This window comes from Artemia franciscana, unplaced genomic scaffold, assembly GCF_032884065.1.
Source record: "Artemia franciscana unplaced genomic scaffold, ASM3288406v1 PGA_scaffold_62, whole genome shotgun sequence".
NCBI lineage: Eukaryota > Metazoa > Arthropoda > Branchiopoda > Anostraca > Artemiidae > Artemia > Artemia franciscana.
This window is the reverse complement of record NW_027062701.1, coordinates 8,290-30,729: the sequence shown is the minus strand read 5'-3', so window position 1 is coordinate 30,729 and position 22,440 is coordinate 8,290. Positions and strand designations below refer to the sequence as shown.

Below are 22,440 nucleotides of genomic sequence, written 5' to 3'. Positions count from 1 at the left end.
ATATATAATATAAAAATAAGTTGTCTGTGTGTGGATCTGTGGATCAGGTGACGTCATGTTTCTGTGTCGGCTGACGTCATGAAATTAGTTGTCGTCATTTTTGCTTTGACGGGGACGTCATTCAAGTTATATAAGACATATGTTCACGTAGAAATCTATTAATGTTTAAGTTTACAATGACTGATGAAGATGCTCAAAGAGTCTATGCCAAAAAAACTTGCTGCTGATAGTTCCTCGGCACGCTTTCTTTTCTGACTTTCTCTATCAGCAGCAAGTTTTTTGGCATAGACTCTTTGAGCATCTTCATCAGTCATTGTAAACTTAAACATTAATAGATTTCTACGTGAACATATGTCTTATATAACTTGAATGACGTCACCGTCAAAGCAAAAATGACGGCAACTAATTTCATGACTTAATTTCAGAACTTAATTTCTGTGTTGACTAACGTCATGAAATTAGTTGTCGTCATTTTTGTTATGACGATGCTTAGTATATTGTAAAACACATTAATTTGGTTAATAATATAACATTTAAAACACCAAAATGAACATGCTAGAGTAGTCACTCGGTGAGAGAGGGTGTCAGAACGGAGAATGAAGGTCCCAGGTTCAAATCCTGGTTAGGTTAAAAAAGGTAAAAATCTAAAAACTTTATAAATGACGACCGGGACACCGGGACACAAGGAATATAAATGACGCCCGGGACACTCAAAGAGAAATCAGAGACTGGGACACCGGGACACAAATGACGACCGGGACACAGGGAATATAAATGACGACCGGGACACAGGGACATAACTACAAAGGGGACGCCGGGGTGCACAGGGGGATATATAAATGACGATGGCGACTCAGGGAATGGTCGATTAGCAATCACCATCAACAAAGCTCAAGGGCAATCATTAGAATCATGAGGTATAGATCTGAATACGGATTGTTTTCCCATTGACCATTATATGTTGCATGTTCAAGAGTCGGTAAACCTGACAATCTATCGGTAAACCTGACAATCTATTTATACGCACAGACAATGGGACAGCAAAGAATGTTGTATATTCGCAAGTTTTACGTAGTTAAAAACATATATATATATATATATATATATATATATATATATCTATATATATAAAAATAAGTTGTCTGTGGATGGATGGATGGATGGATGTGTGGATGGATGTGTCAGGTGACGTCACCTGAAAAAACTGGATTAGGTGACGTCAAAACTGAAAAAACTAAAAAAAGGCAAAAAACTACAAAAAAAACTAAAAACTAATAAAAAAAATAAAAAAGCTAAAAAACTAAAAAAACTATAAAGGTAAAAAACCAATAAAAAACTAAAAAAAACACTGAAAAAACTAAAAAAAGGCAAAAAACTACAAAAAAAAACTAAAAACTAATAAAAAAAGTAAAAAAGCTAAAAAACTAAAAAAACTAAAAAAAACTAAAAAAAGGTAAAAAAACTAAAAAAAATAAAAAAAAAAACAAAAAAAAAGGAAAAAACTGAAAAATAAGCTAAAATAAGGTAAAAACCAATAAAAAACTAAAAAAAAAGGAAAAAAAACTAATAAATGACGACACTCAAAGAGAAAGCGACCAGGACAAAAGGAATGTTCGATTAGCAATCAACAAAGCACCGGGACACAGGGAGTATAAATGACGACCAGACATAAGTAAAAAAAAAAAAACTATCTATATATATAAAAACTAAAAAAAATAAAAAATAAAAAAAAACTAAAAAAAAGGAAAAAAACTGAAAAATAAGCTAAAATAAAGGTAAAAACCAATAAAAAACTAAAAAAAAAAGGAAAAAACTAATAAATGACGACACTCAAAGAGAAAGCGACCAGGACAAAAGGAATGTTCGATTAGCAATCAACAAAGCACCGGGACACAGGAGTATAAATGACGACCAGGACATAAGTAAAAAAAAAAACTATCTATATATATAAAAATAAGTTGTTTGTGGATCTGTGGATCGTGGATCAGGTGACGTCACCTGAAAAAACTGGATCAGGTGACGTCAAAACTGAAAAAACTAAAAAAAGGCAAAAACTACAAAAAAAACTAAAAACTAATAAAAAAAATAAAAAAGCTAAAAAACTAAAAAAACTAAAAAAAGGCAAAAACTACAAAAAAAACTAAAAACTAATAAAAAAGCTAAAAAACTAAAAAAACTAAAAAAAAGGCAAAAACTACAAAAAAACTAAAAACTAATAAAAAAAATAAAAAAGCTAAAAAACTAAAAAAACTAAAAAAAGGTAAAAAACTAAAAAATAAATAACGACCGGGACACAGGGACACAACTACAACGGGGACACCGGGGGAAACAGGGGGATAACCTGACAATCTATTTATATGCAAAGACAATGGGACAGCAAAGAATGTTGTATATTCGCAAGTTTTACGTAGTTAAAACCATATATATATATATATCTATATTCACAGGTGGGACATAGGGACACAACTACAATGGCGCGTAACTATTATGGCGCGTAACGACTTACGCGCGCGGGGGGGGCTTGGGGGGGGCGCGAAGCGCCCCCACCAACTAGGTGTTGGGGTGGCGCGAAGCGCCACCCCAACAGCTAGTATATATATATATATATATATATATATATATATATATATATATCTATATATATAAAAATAAGTTGTCTGTGGATGGATGGATGGATGGATGTGTGGATGGATGTGTCAGGTGACGTCACCTGAAAAAACTGGATTAGGTGACGTCAAAACTGAAAAAACTAAAAAAAGGCAAAAACTACAAAAAAAAACTAAAAACTAATAAAAAAAATAAAAAAGCTAAAAAACTAAAAAAACTATAAAGGTAAAAACCAATAAAAAACTAAAAAAAAAACTGAAAAAACTAAAAAAAGGCAAAAACTACAAAAAAAAACTAAAAACTAATAAAAAAAGTAAAAAAAGCTAAAAAACTAAAAAAACTAAAAAAACTAAAAAAAGGTAAAAAACTAAAAAAAATAAAAAATAAAAAAAAACTAAAAAAAAGGAAAAAAACTGAAAAATAAGCTAAAATAAAGGTAAAAACCAATAAAAAACTAAAAAAAAAAAGGAAAAAACTAATAAATGACGACACTCAAAGAGAAAGCGACCAGGACAAAAAACTAAAAAAAAAGGCAAAAACTACAAAAAAACTAAAAACTAATAAAAAAAATAAAAAAGCTAAAAAACTAAAAAAAACTAAAAAAAGCTAAAAAACTAAAAAAACTAAAAACTAAAAAAAAACTAAAAAAGGTAAAAACTAAAAGAACTAAAAAAGAAAAAAATAAATGACGACACTCAAAGAGAAAGCGACCAGGACAAAAGGAATGTTCGATTAGCAATCAACAAAGCACCGGGACACAGGGAGTATAAATGACGACCAGGACACAAGTAAAAAAAAAAATTAACAAAACTAAAAAGAAGGTAAAAAGACGAAACTCAAAGAGAAAGCGACCAGGACAAAAGGAATGTTCGATTAGCAATCAACAAAGCACCGGGACACAGGGAGTATAAATGACGACCAGGACATAAGTAAAAAAAAAAAACTATCTATATATATAAAAATAAGTTGTCTGTGGATCTGTGGATCGTGGATCAGGTGACGTCACCTGAAAAAACTGGATCAGGTGACGTCAAAACTGAAAAAACTAAAAAAAGGCAAAAACTACAAAAAAAACTAAAAACTAATAAAAAAAATAAAAAAGCTAAAAAACTAAAAAAACTAAAAAAAGCCAAAAACTACAAAAAACTAAAAAAAACTAATAAAAAAGCTAAAAAGAAAAAAAAGGAAAAAAATAAAGGAGAAAAACAAAACTAAAAAACGAATGTATATACAGACCGGTACACCGGGATACAAATGACGACCGGGACACAGGGAATATAAATGACGACCGGGACACAGGGACACAACTACAACGGGGACACCGGGGGAAACAGGGGGATATAAATGACGACCGGGACAAAAAAACTAAAAAGAAAAAAAAACTAAAAACTAATAAAAAAACTAAAAAATCTAAAAATCTAAATAAGCTAAAAAAGAAAAAAAAAGGAAAAAAAATAAAGGAGAAAAACAAAACTAAAAAACGAATGTATATACAGACCGGGACACCGGGATACAAATGACGACCGGGACACAGGGAATATAAATGACGACCGGGACACAGGGACATATATATATATATAGATATATATATCTATATATATAAAAATAAGTTGTCTGTGGATGGATGGATGGATGGATGTGTGGATGGATGTGTCAGGTGACGTCACCTGAAAAAACTGGATTAGGTGACGTCAAAACTGAAAAAACTAAAAAAAAGGCAAAAAAACTACAAAAAAAAACTAAAAACTAATAAAAAAAATAAAAAAGCTAAAAAACTAAAAAAACTATAAAGGTAAAAAACCAATAAAAAACTAAAAAAAAAACTGAAAAAAACTAAAAAAAGGCAAAAACTACAAAAAAAAAACTAAAAACTAATAAAAAAAGTAAAAAAGCTAAAAAACTAAAAAAACTAAAAAACTGAAAAAAAGGTAAAAAACTAAAAAAAATAAAAAATAAAAAAAAACTAAAAAAAAGGAAAAAAACTGAAAAATAAGCTAAAATAAAGGTAAAAACCAATAAAAAACTAAAAAAAAAAGGAAAAAAAACTAATAAATGACGACACTCAAAGAGAAAGCGACCAGGACAAAAAACTAAAAAAAAAGGCAAAAACTACAGAAAAAACTAAAAACTAATAAAAAAAATAAAAAAGCTAAAAAACTAAAAAAACTAAAAAAAGGTAAAAAACTAAAAAAACTAAAAACTAAAAAAAAACTAAAAAAGGTAAAAACTAAAAGAACTAAAAAAGAAAAAAATAAATGACGACACTCAAAGAGAAAGCGACCAGGACAAAAGGAATGTTCGATTAGCAATCAACAAAGCACCGGGACACAGGGAGTATAAATGACGACCAGGACACAAGTAAAAAAAAAAATTAACAAAACTAAAAAGAAGGTAAAAACTACAAAAAAACTAAAAAGAAAAAAAAACTAAAAACTAATAAAAAAACTAAAAAATCTAAAAATCTAAATAAACTAAAAAAGAAAAAAAAAGGAAAAAAATAAAGGAGAAAAACAAAACTAAAAAACGAATGTATATACAGACCGGTACACCGGGATACAAATGACGACCGGGACACAGGGAATATAAATAACGACCGGGACACAGGGACACAACTACAACGGGGACACCGGGGGAAACAGGGGGATATAAATGACGACCGGGACAAAAAAACTAAAAAGAAATAAAAACTAAAAACTAATAAAAAAAACTAAAAAATCTAAAAATCTAAATAAGCTAAAAAAGAAAAAAAAGGAAAAAAATAAAGGAGAAAAACAAAACTAAAAAACGAATGTATATACAGACCGGGACACCGGGATACAAATGATGACCGGGACCCGGGACACAGGGAATATAAATGACGACCGGGACACAGGGACACAACTACAACGGGGACACCGGGGGAAACAGGGGGATAACCTGACAATCTATTTATATGCAAAGACAATGGGACAGCAAAGAATGTTGTATATTCGCAAGTTTTACGTAGTTAAAACCATATATATATATATATATCTATATTCACAGGTGGGACATAGGGACACAACTACAATGGCGCGTAACTATTATGGCGCGTAACGACTTACGCGCGCGGGGGGGCTTGGGGGGGGCGCGAAGCGCCCCCACCAACTAGGTGTTGGGGTGGCGCGAAGCGCCACCCCAACAGCTAGTCTATATATATAAAAATAAGTTGTCTGTGGATGGATGGATGGATGGATGTGTGGATGGATGTGTCAGGTGACGTCACCTGAAAAAACTGGATTAGGTGACGTCAAAACTGAAAAAACTAAAAAAAGGCAAAAACTACAAAAAAAACTAAAAACTAATAAAAAAAATAAAAAAGCTAAAAAACTAAAAAAACTATAAAGGTAAAAACCAATAAAAAACTAAAAAAAAAACTGAAAAAACTAAAAAAAGGCAAAAACTACAAAAAAAACTAAAAACTAATAAAAAAAGTAAAAAAGCTAAAAAACTAAAAAAACTAAAAAAACTAAAAAAAGGTAAAAAACTAAAAAAAATAAAAAATAAAAAAAAACTAAAAAAAAGGAAAAAACTGAAAAATAAGCTAAAATAAAGGTAAAAACCAATAAAAAACTAAAAAAAAAAAGGAAAAAACTAATAAATGACGACACTCAAAGAGAAAGCGACCAGGACAAAAAACTAAAAAAAAAAGGCAAAAACTACAAAAAAACTAAAAACTAATAAAAAAAATAAAAAAGCTAAAAAACTAAAAAAACTAAAAAAAGGTAAAAAACTAAAAAAACTAAAAACTAAAAAAAAACTAAAAAAGGTAAAAACTAAAAGAACTAAAAAAGAAAAAAATAAATGACGACACTCAAAGAGAAAGCGACCAGGACAAAAGGAATGTTCGATTAGCAATCAACAAAGCACCGGGACACAGGGAGTATAAATGACGACCAGGACACAAGTAAAAAAAAAAAACTATCTATATATATAAAAATAAGTTGTCTGTGGATCTGTGGATCGTGGATCAGGTGACGTCACCTGAAAAAACTGGATCAGGTGACGTCAAAACTGAAAAAACTAAAAAAAGGCAAAAACTACAAAAAAAACTAAAAACTAATAAAAAAAATAAAAAAGCTAAAAAACTAAAAAAAACTAAAAAAAGGCAAAAAACTACAAAAAAAACTAAAAACTAATAAAAAAGCTAAAAAACTAAAAAAACTAAAAAAAGGCAAAAACTACAAAAAAAACTAAAAACTAATAAAAAAAATAAAAAAGCTAAAAAACTAAAAAAACTAAAAAAAGGTAAAAAACTAAAAAAACTAAAAACTAAAAAAAACTAAAAAAAAGGAAAAAACTGAAAAATAAGCTAAAATAAAGGTAAAAAACCAATAAAAAACTAAAAAAAAAACTGAAAAAACTAAAAAAAGGCAAAAACTACAAAAAAACTAAAAAAAACTAAAAAAGGTAAAAACTAAAAGAACTAAAAAAGAAAAAAATAAATGACGACACTCAAAGAGAAAGCGACCAGGACAAAAGGAATGTTCGATTAGCAATCAACAAAGCACCGGGACACAGGGAGTATAAATGACGACCAGGACATAAGTAAAAAAAAAATTAACAAAACTAAAAAGAAGTTAAAAACTACAAAAAAACTAAAAAGAAAAAAAACTAAAAACTAATAAAAAAACTAAAAAATCTAAAAATCTAAATAAGCTAAAAAAGAAAAAAAAAGGAAAAAAATATAGGAGAAAAACAAAACTAAAAAACGAATGCATATACAGACCGGGACACCGGGATACAAATGACGACCGGGACACAGGGAATATAAATGACGACCGGGACACAGGGACACAACTACAACGGGGACACCGGGGGAAACAGGGGGATGTAAATGACGACCGGGACACCGGGACAGGGAATGGTCGATTAGCAATCACCATCAACAAAGCTCAAGGGCAATCATTAGAATCATGAGGTATAGATCTGAATACAGATTGTTTTCCCATGGACCATTATATGTTGCATGTTCAAGAGTCGGTAAACCTGACAATCTATTTATATGCAAAGACAATGGGACAGCAAAGAATGTTGTATATTCGCAAGTTTTACGTAGTTAAAACCATATATATATATATATATATATATATATATATATATATATATATATATATATATATATATATATATCTATATATATATATATATCTATCTATATTCACAGGTGGGACATAGGGACACAACTACAATGGCGCGTAACTATTATGGCGCGTAACGACTTACGCGCGCGGGGGGGCTTGGGGGGGGCGCGAAGCGCCCCCACCAACTAGGTGTTGGGGTGGCGCGAAGCGCCACCCCAACAGCTAGTTTATATATATATATATATATATATATATATATATATATATATATATATATATATATATATATATCTATATTCACAGGTGGGACATAGGAACACAACTACAATGGCGCGTAACTAATATGGCGCGTAACGACTTACGCGCGCGGGGGGGCTTGGGGGGGGTTTGCGAAGCCCCCCCACCAACTAGGTGTTGGGGTGGCGCGAAGCGCCACCCCAACAGCTAGTATATATATATATAAATAAGTTGTCTGTGTCTGTGTGTGTCTGTCGAGTGACGTCATGTTTGTGTGTCGACTGACGTCATGTTTTCGACTGACGAAATTACAGACCGGGACATCGGGACACAAATGACGACCAGGACACCGGCACATAAGAATTATAAATGACGACCGGGACACTCAAAGAGAAAGCGACCGGGACACAAGGAATGTTCGATTAGCAATCACCATCAACAAAGCATCGGGACACAAATGACGACCGGGACACAGGGAGTATAAATGACGACCAGGACATAAGTAAAAAAAAAAACTAAAAAAAAACTAAAAAAAAAGGTAAAAACTACAAAAAAACTAAAAAGAAAAAAAAACCTAAAAACTAATAAAAAAACTAAAAAAGCTAAAAAACTAAAAAAACTAAAAAAGAAAAAAAAATAAAAAAGGAAAAAATTGAAAAATAAAGGAGAAAAAAAAACTAAAAAGAAAAAAGAAAAAAAACTAAAAAAAGTAAAAACCAAAAAAAAAACTAAAAAGAAAAAAGGGGAAAAATACAAAAATTTATTTCATCATATACCATTTCAAAAACGAATGTATATACAGACCGGGACACCGGGATACAAATGACGACCGGGACACAGGGAATATAAATGACGACCGGGACACAGGGACACAACTACAACGGGGACGCCGAGGGGCAAAGGGGGATATATAAATGACGACGGGGACACAGGGAATGTTTGATTAGCAATCACCATCAACAAAGCTCAAGGGCAATCATTAGAATCATGAGGTATAACTAAAAAAACTAAAAAAAGGTAAAAAACTAAAAACTAAAAAAAAAAAAACAATTCAAAAACGAATGTATATATAGACCGGGACACCGGGACACAAATGACGACCGGGACACAAGGAATATAAATGACGCCCGGGACACTCAAAGAGAAATCACAGACTGGGACACCGGGACACAAATGACGACCGGGACACAACTACAACGGGGACGCCGGGGGGCACAGGGGGATATATAAATGACGACGGCGACACAGGGAATGGTCGATTAGCAATCACCATCAACAAAGCTCAAGGGCAATCATTAGAATCATGAGGTATAGATCTGAATACTGATTGTTTTCCCATGGACCATTATAAGTTGCATGTTCAAGAGTCGGTAAACCTGACAATCTATTTATATGCACAGACAATGGGACAGCAAAGAATGTTGTATATTCGTAAGTTTTACGTAGTTAAAAACATATATATATATATACATATATATATATATATATATATATATATATATATATATATATATATATATATATATATATATATATATATATATATATATATATATATATATATATATATATATATATATATATATATATATATATATATATATATATATATATATATATATATATATATATATATATATATATATATATATATATATATACTAGCTGTTGGGGTGGCGCTTCGCGCCCCCTCCCCAAGCCCCCCCGCGCGCGTAAGTCGTTACGCGCCATTGTAGTTGTGTCCCTGTGTCCCACCTGTGAATATAGATAGATTTATATATGTGTTTCAAACTACGTAAAAATTGCGAATATACAACATTTTTGGCTTTCCCACTACTGGGAGCTTTCCGTTTCCAATTGCCAGCAATTGATCTGAAAATGTTTGACCAGAGTCATCGTTTTGCAAACGGACACGCATATTTGTAGTTAATTTTAATATTTTTACGTGTGCCCATAAATTAGAATTTTTCAGGCAAGCATTCATTTCGTCTGCAGGAGTTAAACTACGTAAAAATTGCGAATATACAACATTCTTGGCTTTCCCATTGTCTGTGCATATACAAAGCCGTATGTACTAATAATGACGTCATATGCAAACGCTCTTTTTACAAACAAACATGCATATACACAACTCGTTTTTATATAGATAGATAGATAGATAGATACAATACAAATTAACTGCGTAAAACTTGCGAATATACAATATTTTTCGCTGTCCAATTGTCGCTGCATATAAATAGATTGTCAGGTTTACCGACCCTCGAACATGCAACGTACAATTGTCCATGGGAAAAACAATCAGTATTAAGATCTATACCACATTTTTAATAAATAAGTTGTCTGTGTGTGTGTGTGTCTGTCGAGTGACGTCATGTTTGTGTGTCGACTGACGTCATGTTTTCGACTGACGAAATTACAGACCGGGACATCGGGACACAAATGACGACCGGGACACCGGCACATAAGGATTATAAATGACGACCGGGACACTCAAAGAGAAAGCGACCGGGACACAAGGAATGTTCGATTAGTAATCACCATCAACGAAGCATCGGGACACAAATGACGACCGGGACACAGGGAGTATAAATGACGACCAGGACATAAGTAAAAAAAAAACTAAAAAAAAACTAAAAAAAAGGTAAAAACTACAAAAAAACTAAAAAGAAAAAAACCTAAAAACTAATAAAAAAACTAAAAAAGCTAAAAAACTAAAAAAACTAAAAAAGAAAAAAAATAAAAAAGGAAAAAATTGAAAAATAAAGGAGAAAAAAAAAACTAAAAAGAAAAAAGAAAAAAAACTAAAAAAAGTAAAAACCAAAAAAAAAACTAAAAAGAAAAAAGGGGAAAAATACAAAAATTTATTTCATCATATACCATTTCAAAAACGAATGTATATACAGACCGGGACACCGGGATACAAATGACGACCGGGACACAGGGAATATAAATGACGACCGGGACACAGGGACACAACTACAACGGGGACGCCGAGGGGCAAAGGGGGATATATAAATGACGACGGGGACACAGGGAATGTTTGATTAGCAATCACCATCAACAAAGCTCAAGGGCAATCATTAGAATCATGAGGTATAACTAAAAAAACTAAAAAAAGGTAAAAAACTAAAAAATAAAAAAAAAAACAATTCAAAAACGAATGTATATATAGACCGGGACACCGGGACACAAATGACGACCGGGACACAAGGAATATAAATGACGCCCGGGACACTCAAAGAGAAATCACAGACTGGGACACCGGGACACAAATGACGACCGGGACACAACTACAACGGGGACGCCGGGGGGCACAGGGGGATATATAAATGACGACGGCGACACAGGGAATGGTCGATTAGCAATCACCATCAACAAAGCTCAAGGGCAATCATTAGAATCATGAGGTATAGATCTGAATACTGATTGTTTTCCCATGGACCATTATAAGTTGCATGTTCAAGAGTCGGTAAACCTGACAATCTATTTATATGCACAGACAATGGGACAGCAAAGAATGTTGTATATTCGTAAGTTTTACGTAGTTAAAAACATATATATATATATATATATATATTATATATATATATATATATATATATATATATATATATATATATATATATTATATATATATATATATATATATATATATATATATATATATATATATATATATATATATATATATATATATATATATATATATATATATATATATATATATATATATATATATATATATATATATATATATATATATATATATATATATATATATATATATATATACTAGCTGTTGGGGTGGCGCTTCGCGCCCCCCGCGCGCGTAAGTCGTTACGCGCCATTGTAGTTGTGTCCCTGTGTCCCACCTGTGAATATAGATAGATTTATATATGTGTTTCAAACTACGTAAAAACTGCGAATATACAACATTTTTGGCTTTCCCACTACTGGGAGCTTTCCGTTTCCAATTGCCAGCAATTGATCTGAAAATGTTTGACCAGAGTCATCGTTTTGCAAACGGACACGCATATTTGTAGTTAATTTTAATATTTTTACGTGTGCCCATAAATTAGAATTTTTCAGGCAAGCATTCATTTCGTCTGCAGGAGTTAAACTACGTAAAAATTGCGAATATACAACATTCTTGGCTTTCCCATTGTCTGTGCATATACAAAGCCGTATGTACTAATAATGACGTCATATGCAAACGCTCTTTTTACAAACAAACATGCATATACACAACTCGTTTTTATATAGATAGATAGATAGATAGATACAATACAAATTAACTGCGTAAAACTTGCGAATATACAATATTTTTCGCTGTCCAATTGTCGCTGCATATAAATAGATTGTCAGGTTTACCGACCCTCGAACATGCAACGTACAATTGTCCATGGGAAAAACAATCAGTATTAAGATCTATACCACATTTTTCTAATGATTGACCTTGAGCTTTGTTAATGGTGATTGCAAATGCTAATCGAATTGGGAATTGCAATCTTTTAAATTGAAAAGGCGGATCCGTTGGAATCATGGGAATGCGAGGAATAAGAACAGCCTCGCCCTCAAAAGGCCCTGTCAAGATTGTGGCCTCTATTAGGTTTTCCATTGTTTTTTTTACGGCAAGTCGCGTGCCATTGCAAAGCTTTGGTGGGTTGATATTTCTTAAAAGTATTATTGGTACGCCTATTTTTAGTTGTAGCACGTGTGGTGGAAACCCTGAAAGATCTATGGAATTTAAAAATTCAGATGGATAATTAACCGCTTCATTTGGTTCCAAAACTGTGTCGACTGACTTGTAAAGGACTGCCTGGTCTCGAATCTTGGTCAAAACAATATTGTTGATTTCGTGGACGTCTATATTTTTGGGTGCGAGAATCGCTCTTTCACTTAGCCATTTATTATTATTATAATTTTTTAGAATATTCGGAAATACTTTTTCAATCAATTCATTTTTGGACGTCACTAAATTACAGAAATCAGCAGGTAGTTGTATACGTCCTGAAATTGAGTCTATCGTATCATAAATGTCTTTTTCTTCCGACGTTAACTTGGAAATGTTATTTTGTACATACGACAATAGATCATTCGTACTGTAACTTTTTTCACAATCCAATTCTACACATGTCGAAACAGCAGCGATACGGTTAGGTGAAGGCATTCCCAAATCCTGAAGAGGTTTGTTTGCCATACGTACGCACAAATCTTAAATATATTGTTTCGGTGCCATCTAGGAAGCCGGAGGAGAAATTTGCAATATCTAAAATAAGCCGCACATAGAGTATGGCGATCTTTCTTACGAAACAGATGAGCCATGCCTGATAAAAACAAAAGCACAGGGGCGCAATAAGCGCTATAAATCATGCACAGACCGTTGCGATTGTAACGGGTTTTGTTTGGGGATATATATAAATTAATATATGATTAATATATAAATTAAGGGCTTATTTCACATCGATAGCCTAAAATACCAGTTTTGAAGGGCATCCAGAGCAGCCTTTAATTTAGTCCTGCAAATAACCATAAATCAAAAGTAAATCCAACTACTTACCTTGACGAATAAAAGAAATTTTGGAGCATTTCATCATGCAAAATAAACACCTTGGATAGAAGAAATTATTTATAATTTGGTTTTGCAAAAACCAATTTACGCCTCAAATTTTTCATTAGGGCCTGTAAACCATGTTCATTATAAATTGTTCATCTAGCCTTTAATTAACTGAATATATTACCGTTTATTTATCTTAATTTTGACAAAAGTAATATACCCTTCGCTCACTTTGCACGCCAGCCAAAGATAAAATTTGCACCACATTTAGTATTGTCTATGAGGGATTTGTAATATAAAAGTATTATCCTTTGATATTGCGTGAATATCTGCATTATCACGCTAAACATATATTATGCTGTAATTTTACAAGGCTGTGCCATTAATTAGGTATAATATAAATTATGACTGTATGTTTAAAACACATTCATAGTCACATATCTCTATCGTTTAGTAACACAAAGAAGATGGGATAGGTGGTATATATATATATATATATATATATATATATATATATATATATATATATATATATATATATATATATATATACTAGCTGTTGAGGTGGCGCTTCGCGCCACCCCAACACCTAGTTGGTGGGGGCGCTTCGCGCCCCCCCCCAAGCCCCCCCGCGCGCGTAAGTCGTTACGCGCCATTGTAGTTGTGTCCCTATGTCCCACCTGTGAATATATATATATATATATATATATATATATATATATATATATATATATATATATATATATATATATATATATATATATATATATATATATATATATATATATATATATATATATATATATATATATATATATATATATATATATATATATATATATATATATATATGTTTTTAACTACGTAAAACTTGCGAATATACAACATTCTTTGCTGTCCCATTGTCTGTGCATATAAATAGATTTTCAGGTTTACCGACTCTTGAACATGCAACATATAATGGTCCATGGGAAAACAATCCGTATTCAGATCTATACCTCATGATTCTAATGATTGCCCTTGAGCTTTGTTGATGGTGATTGCTAATCGACCATTCCCTGAGTCGCCATCGTCATTTATATATCCCCCTGTGCACCCCGGCGTCCCCTTTGTAGTTATGTCCCTGTGTCCCGGTCGTCATTTATATTCCCTGTGTCCCGGTCGTCATTTGTGTCCTGGTGTTCCAGTCTGTGATTTCTCTTTGAGTGTCCCGGGCGTCATTTATATTCCTTGTGTCCCGGTGTCCCGGTCGTCATTTATATCCCCCTGTGCCCCCCGGCGTCCCCATTGTAGTTGTGTCCCTGTGTCCCGGTCGTCATTTATATTCCCTGTGTCCCGGTCGTCATTTGTATCCCGGTGTCCCGGTCTGTATATACATTCGTTTTTTAGTTTTGTTTTTCTCCTTTATTTTTTTCCTTTTTTCTTTTTTTTCTTTTTTAGTTTATTTAGATTTTTAGATTTTTTACTTTTTTTATTAGTTTTTAGTTTTTTTGTAGTTTTTACCATTTTTTTAGTTTTTTTAGTTTTTTTTACATATGTCCTGGTCGTCATTTATACTCCCTGTGTCCCGGTCGTCATTTGTGTCTCGGTGCTTTGTTGATTGCTAATTTATATTATATTTATATTTATATTTTTTATATTTATTAATATTTTTTTAGTTTTCTTTTTCTCTTATTTTTCAGTTTTTTCCTTTTTTTTAGTTTTTTCTTTTTTAGTTTTTAGTTTTTTTTTGTTTTTTACCTTTTTTTAGTTTTTTTAGTTTTTTTAGTTTTTTAGCTTTTTAGTTTTTTTATTAGTTTTTAGTTTTTTTTTTAGTTTTTGCCTTTTTTTAGTTTTTTCAGTTTTTTTAGTTTTTAGTTTTTTACCTTTTTTTAGTTTTTTTTAGTTTTTTAGCTTTTTTAGTTTTTTTTTCTTTTTAGTTTTTTGTAGTTTTTACCTTTTTTAGTTTTTTTCTTCTTTTGTATTAGTGTGAAATAATTCAGACGTCATATGCGGACAAACACGACGTCACTCGACAGACAGACAGACAGACATAACCCACAAACAACTTATTTTTATATATATTTATTCATATTTTTTTAGTTTTCTTTTTCTCTTTTATTTTTCAGTTTTTTCCTTTTTTTTAGTTTTTTTCTTTTTTAGTTTTTAGTTTTTTTTTAGTTTTTTACCTTTTTTTAGTTTTTTTTAGTTTTTTTAGTTTTTTAGCTTTTTTAGTTTTTTTATTAGTTTTTATTTTTTTTGTAGTTTTTGCCTTTTTTTATTTTTTTCAGTTTTTTTTTAGTTATTAGATTTTTACCTTTTTTTAGTTTTTTTTAGTTTTTTAGCTTTTTTAGTTTTTTTTTCTTTTTAGTTTTTTTTGTAGTTTTTACCTTTTTTAGTTTTTTTCTTCTTTTGTATTAGTGTGAAATAATTCAGACGTCATATGCGGACAAACATGACGTCACCTGATCCACAGATCCACCAGATCCACACACAGACAACTTATTTTTATATATATAGATATATATAACCTTTGTTGATGGGGGCGCTTCATGACCCCCCCCCCAAGCCCCCCCGTGCGCGTAAGTCGTTACGCGCCATATTAGTTACGCGCCATTGTAGTTGTGTCCCTGTGTCCCACCTGTGAATATATATATATATATATATATATATATATATATATATATATATATATATATATATATATATATATATATATATATATATATATATATATATATATATATATATATATATATATATATATATATCTATATATATAAAAATAAGTTGTCTGTGGATGGATGGATGGATGGATGTGTGGATGGATGTGTCAGGTGACGTCACCTGAAAAAACTGGATTAGGTGACGTCAAAACTGAAAAAACTAAAAAAAGGCAAAAACTACAAAAAAAACTAAAAACTAATAAAAAAAATAAAAAAGCTAAAAAACTAAAAAAACTATAAAGGTAAAAACCAATAAAAAACTAAAAAAAAAACTGAAAAAACTAAAAAAAGGCAAAAACTACAAAAAAAAACTAAAAACTAATAAAAAAAGTAAAAAAGCTAAAAAACTAAAAAAACTAAAAAAACTAAAAAAAGGTAAAAAACTAAAAAAAATAAAAAATAAAAAAAAAACTAAAAAAAAGGAAAAAACTGAAAAATAAGCTAAAATAAAGGTAAAAACCAATAAAAAACTAAAAAAAAAAAGGAAAAAACTAATAAATGACGACACTCAAAGAGAAAGCGACCAGGACAAAAAACTAAAAAAAAGGCAAAAACTACAAAAAAACTAAAAACTAATAAAAAAAATAAAAAAGCTAAAAAACTAAAAAAACTAAAAAAAGGTAAAAAACTAAAAAAACTAAAAACTAAAAAAAAACTAAAAAAGGTAAAAACTAAAAGAACTAAAAAAGAAAAAAATAAATGACGACACTCAAAGAGAAAGCGACCAGGACAAAAGGAATGTTCGATTAGCAATCAACAAAGCACCGGGACACAGGGAGTATAAATGACGACCAGGACACAAGTAAAAAAAAAAATTAACAAAACTAAAAAGAAGGTAAAAACTACAAAAAAACTAAAAAGAAAAAAAAACTAAAAACTAATAAAAAAACTAAAAAATCTAAAAATCTAAATAAACTAAAAAAGAAAAAAAAAGGAAAAAAATAAAGGAGAAAAACAAAACTAAAAAACGAATGTATATACAGACCGGTACACCGGGATACAAATGACGACCGGGACACAGGGAATATAAATAACGACCGGGACACAGGGACACAACTACAACGGGGACACCGGGGGAAACAGGGGGATATAAATGACGACCGGGACAAAAAAACTAAAAAGAAATAAAAACTAAAAACTAATAAAAAAAACTAAAAAATCTAAAAATCTAAATAAGCTAAAAAAGAAAAAAAAAGGAAAAAAATAAAGGAGAAAAACAAAACTAAAAAACGAATGTATATACAGACCGGGACACCGGGATACAATTGATGACCGGGACCCGGGACACAGGGAATATAAATGACGACCGGGACACAGGGACACAACTACAACGGGGACACCGGGGGAAACAGGGGGATAACCTGACAATCTATTTATATGCAAAGACAATGGGACAGCAAAGAATGTTGTATATTCGCAAGTTTTACGTAGTTAAAACCATATATATATATATATATATCTATATTCACAGGTGGGACATAGGGACACAACTACAATGGCGCGTAACTATTATGGCGCGTAACGACTTACGCGCGCGGGGGGGCTTGGGGGGGGCGCGAAGCGCCCCCACCAACTAGGTGTTGGGGTGGCGCGAAGCGCCACCCCAACAGCTAGTATATATATATATATATATATATATATATATATATATATATATATATATATATATATATATATATATGTTTTTAACTACGTAAAACTTGCGAATATACAACATTCTTGGCTGTCCCATCGCCTGTGCATATAAATAGATTGTCAGGTTTACCGACTCTTGAACATGCAACATATAATTGTCCACGGGAAAAACAAGGCGTATTCAGATCTATACCTCATTATTCTAATGATTACCCTTGAGCTTTGTTGATGGTGATTGCTAATCGAACATTCCCTGTGTCCCCGTCGTCATTTATATATCCCCCTTTGCCCCCCGGCGTCCCCGTTGTAGTTGTGTCCCTGTGTCCCGGTCGTCATTTATATTCCCTGTGTCCCGGTATCCCAGTCTGTAATTTCTCTTTGAGTGTCCCGGTCGTCATTTATATTCCCTGTGTCCCGGTCTTCATTTGTGTCCCGGTGTCCCGGTCTGTAATTTCATCAGTTGACAAACATGACTCCGTTTTTTAGAGTTTCGTTTACTATTGAGCCGGGTCGCTCCTTAGTTCGTTACCTCGAATTGTTTGATAGAATCCAAGCTGAGATCCACATTGAAAAAGAATAAAAGGCTAAGGATATCGTCATTACTTCAAAGCGAGTACTTTACACTGTTTGGATAATTCATTGGGTGTAGTGTTGCAACCTATGGCCCAGTACATACTATATTAATTCCCAATATATAAAATCCCTAAAGTTTGCCGTTACCAATTAAATCAAAGGAACCTAGAAAAATCTGCTTAATTTTCAAAAAAGGCGGAAACATCCCCAAAAAATCAAGCAATCATAATGAAAATCAACCAATCAGAAAACCCTACTGTAGAGGTTTCAACTTCAAGTACCTAACTACAAAAATATGGACTTCTGTATTTCTTTTCCGGAAGAAAGATCACAGATTCGTAATTATTTGCTTGTTTGCTTTTTCCCAGGAATGTTCGTATCAAATTAATGGTACTAGAAGATCGGGAGAGGGCCTATTCGAACGAAAATTAAAAGTTCTAGTCCCTTTTTTTACGTGACCAAAAAGATTGGAGGGCAATTAGGCCCCCTCCCACATCCCCTTTTCCCAAAGACCTCTGATCAGAATTTTGATATAGCATTTTGTTCAGCTTAGCTTAAGAGCGCAATAACTATGTCTCTGGGGATGACATGACCCTCCCACTGTCCCTAGGGAATGGACTGTAAGTTATGCAATTAATCCATTGTTTACAAATAGTGTTAGTTATTGGGAAATATATGAGAATATTGCGGGGGGGATTATCTGTGGGGGGATTGTCTATTGGGAGAATCTTCTGTGGGCAGTAGAGCTTCCGAGGGGAGTAAAGTTTTTAAGAGGAATTTTACAAGGAGGGGGGAGAGGTTCCTGGCATGCTTTGAAAAACCATAAAAAAAAGTTTTTCAACTAAAAAGAAAAAGCAACGTTAAAACTTTAAACTAACAAAAATCATTCGAATACGAGAGGGCCTGCCCTTTCCTCGTCACTTGCTCTTTACGCTTAAGTTTGACTTTCTGCCCAAATCTCTAAGAACGACTTCTGGAACACAAGGACAGTTGAATTTGGTTGAGAAGTATTTTTAAAGAGCTTCAAGAGTTTAGCGTAAAGATCGAGCGTTGAAGAAGGGGCGGCTCCTCTCTTACACGAAAAATTCTTTAGTTGGAATTTATAGGAAATCACAGGAAATCAGTAAAAACCAGGAAACCAGGGTCCAAGGTAAACCATGTTCAACTGTCAGTGTACGTGCCTGATTCGGACAACTGTCCATTAAAATTGACTCTACGACCTAGATTTTTTTTTTCCATAACTCAAATACTTTTCTGCGTTCTGTTCCTGTTTTTAGGGCATTTAACAAATTTTCCAACAAAAACCCGCTTTCTGTCCCTCCTATCCCTTTAACTCTTCGGTCAGAAATCAAATTGTTTGTATTTTGCTGTCATATAAAGAATCGATTAGCGATCTTAATGAAAATCACCCGATTAAATTCAGCATATCAGATAACGCTTCTGTAGATGTTTCAAGTACCTGTCTACAAAAAAGTGGAATGGTGTATTTTTTGTCGGAAGAAAGATGACGGATGCGTTTTTGTTTATCCTTTTTATCGTTCTTTTTCCCAGAGGTGGGTGCGTTGAATCAATGGTCCCAGAACACCAAGAGAGGGCTCATTCGATCAGGAATTAAAAGTTCTAATGTGCTTTTTGAGTGACAAAAAGGATTGGAGGAAGACTAACAACTAACGTCTTTCTAAAAGACGTCCGATCAAAATTTTGATGTATCTTTTTCGTTCAGTATAGTTTAAAGGTCTAATGAATATGTCTCTGGGGATGACATAACGCCCGCTGCCCTCGGGAAACGGCTGTACGTGGTGTATTTTGCCCATTACTCACAAATAGTGTAAATTACTGGGAAATATACGGGAATTGCTCAGGAGGGAGAGGATTTTTGCTCCGGACTCCTATTGTGGGCACGGGGAGAATCTTCTATGGAGAGTAAAGTTTTACGGGGGGAGTTTTCCACTGGAAGTTTTGTATGGAGATGGGGAATTTCCTAGCAAAATTTGAAGGAAGTTATTTTCGACGTAAAACAAGGCGCAACATTAAAACTTAAAACTAATAGAAACTAATCCGTATATTAGGGTGACTACCACTACCTCATTACTTCCTCTTCACGCTAAATTTGACTTTTTGTCCCAGTTTTTTATGAACGATTCCTGAAACACAAGGACCACTGACTTTGGATAAGTGTATTTTATAAAAACTTCAAAACTATAGTGTAAACAGCAAGGGTTGAAGAAAGGGCAGCTCCCCTCATAAGCGGAATAGTTTTTGTTAGTTTTAATTTTGTTCCTTACTTGTAGTAGAAAAAATTATATATATATATATATATATATATATATATATATATATATATATATATATATATATATATATATATATATATATATATATATATATATATATATATATACATATATATATGTATATATATATATATATATATAATATATATATAAATTGTATATACATATAATATTATATCATGAAAAGATTTCTCTTGTCATGATATAATATATATATGCTGGGGCAGCGTGCCTAGCTGGGGCATGGTCCGCAATCAGTTTGGAACCACTTGGTATAAATCGATGCAGTCGGAGAAATTCTGGGAAAGCAGTAAAAACTTGGAAACCCCGATCTAAGCTGTTTTTTTGTAACTCACATATTTGTTTGCATGTTATCTTTTTACGCGGGTTCGATAAATTTTGCAACAGAAACACGCGTTCTGCCCAATTTTATCCCTTCCACCTCCCCACCCAGATATGACATAAAAAATTAAGGAGCTTTCGTAGAAGGCAGTCGACTGTTTTTCATCTTTTTTTTTTAAGAAGCCTCTTCCTTTAATTATCTTGAAACAACTAAACAAGTAAAATGTTAACGCAAGGTTAAAATTTACCCCTTTAAAGTTAACATTTAGAAATAACAGCTTATAATACACTCCTAATTCACTTAATCTTTAAAAAAATTTTACAGCCCCTTTGATTAGAAAAATTATACTTACAAGTTCAAATCAATCTGTTCAAAAATTTCTTTTTTTATGATGTCCGTTTGGATAGGAATGTTGTCAACCTGATTTTCAACCATACCTGTAAAAAAAAAAGAAAAAATACATGTATTCAGATACTTGTTGCTATCGATTCTTAGGATAGTGAGTTAGGATAGTTAGGTAGTGCAGTGAGTGTTAAAAAGGTGTTAGCACTGTTCTGCCATCAAAACATAATGACAAATGGTCAGCTGTTTTGGAACAAAGTTAATTTTATCTCTCACAAATGATCACGCCTGAAATGTGTGACAAACAAATGAAATATTTAGCAGAGTTGGCAAATTGTTTGGTAGAGTGGTATCATTCCTTAGAAACTTTTACCATTTGAAAGGTCTAACCACCGGATTATTCAGATCTAAAAAAGCATGGTTTCCATGGTTAAATGACTCTTTTCATCTCGATCAAGGTAGCTTGCCTTTGGAAATAAGTTTTAGCTTGTAGACATAAAGTCTAACTGTTCGCCAAAAATGGCAATATTTAAGTTTAAGAAAATCATGTAAAACTTATAAACACATCCTTGCCTAATGTAACCCAGAAATTCAATCCTTTTTTTCCTTCTTTTTTATTCTTGCGACAGCAGTCATAGGATGTAAAAAAATAAAGTTGCAGATTTTCATTTATCTTGGTATGGCCTACCATGAAGAAGAAACTGAAGAAGGTAGAGAGGTACTACCACTAGCACTAGCGTTCCTTGTTCAATTTTTGTCTGTTTTTTTTTTTTACCAAGTTCAAAATTTCTGTCCTGACAAGCAAAAATGTAGGGTACCCGGAAATCCCTCCCAAAACTCAGCCTTCTCCGAAGGAAGATTGTTCATGATGGCCAGATCTGTGTAGAAACATTAATATATGACAGAATTATGCTCATTTAATTGAAAAAGATTGATGGGTTTGATCACCCATCGTTCAGTAAATACAAGATGAGTCCTCAACAATAAAATCAGCGGAGCATAGCACAAGCAAAGGTGGCAGTCAGCAACGAATAACAACCATATT

At 32.4% G+C, this 22,440-nt stretch overlaps 1 protein-coding gene across 1 annotated transcript in view; it reads right to left on the bottom strand.

Annotated features, from left to right (window-relative positions):
* Positions 1 to 21,490, bottom strand: part of LOC136042086 (uncharacterized) — a gene marked incomplete at its 5' end in the record, with an annotated part of 43,307 nt that extends 21,817 nt beyond the window's left edge. Inside the window, 1 exon segment of the mRNA XM_065726986.1 lies at positions 21,406 to 21,490. Within this exon segment, the coding sequence (XP_065583058.1) occupies positions 21,406 to 21,490 (85 nt within the window).
* Between the last annotated feature and the right edge of the window lie 950 nt (positions 21,491 to 22,440).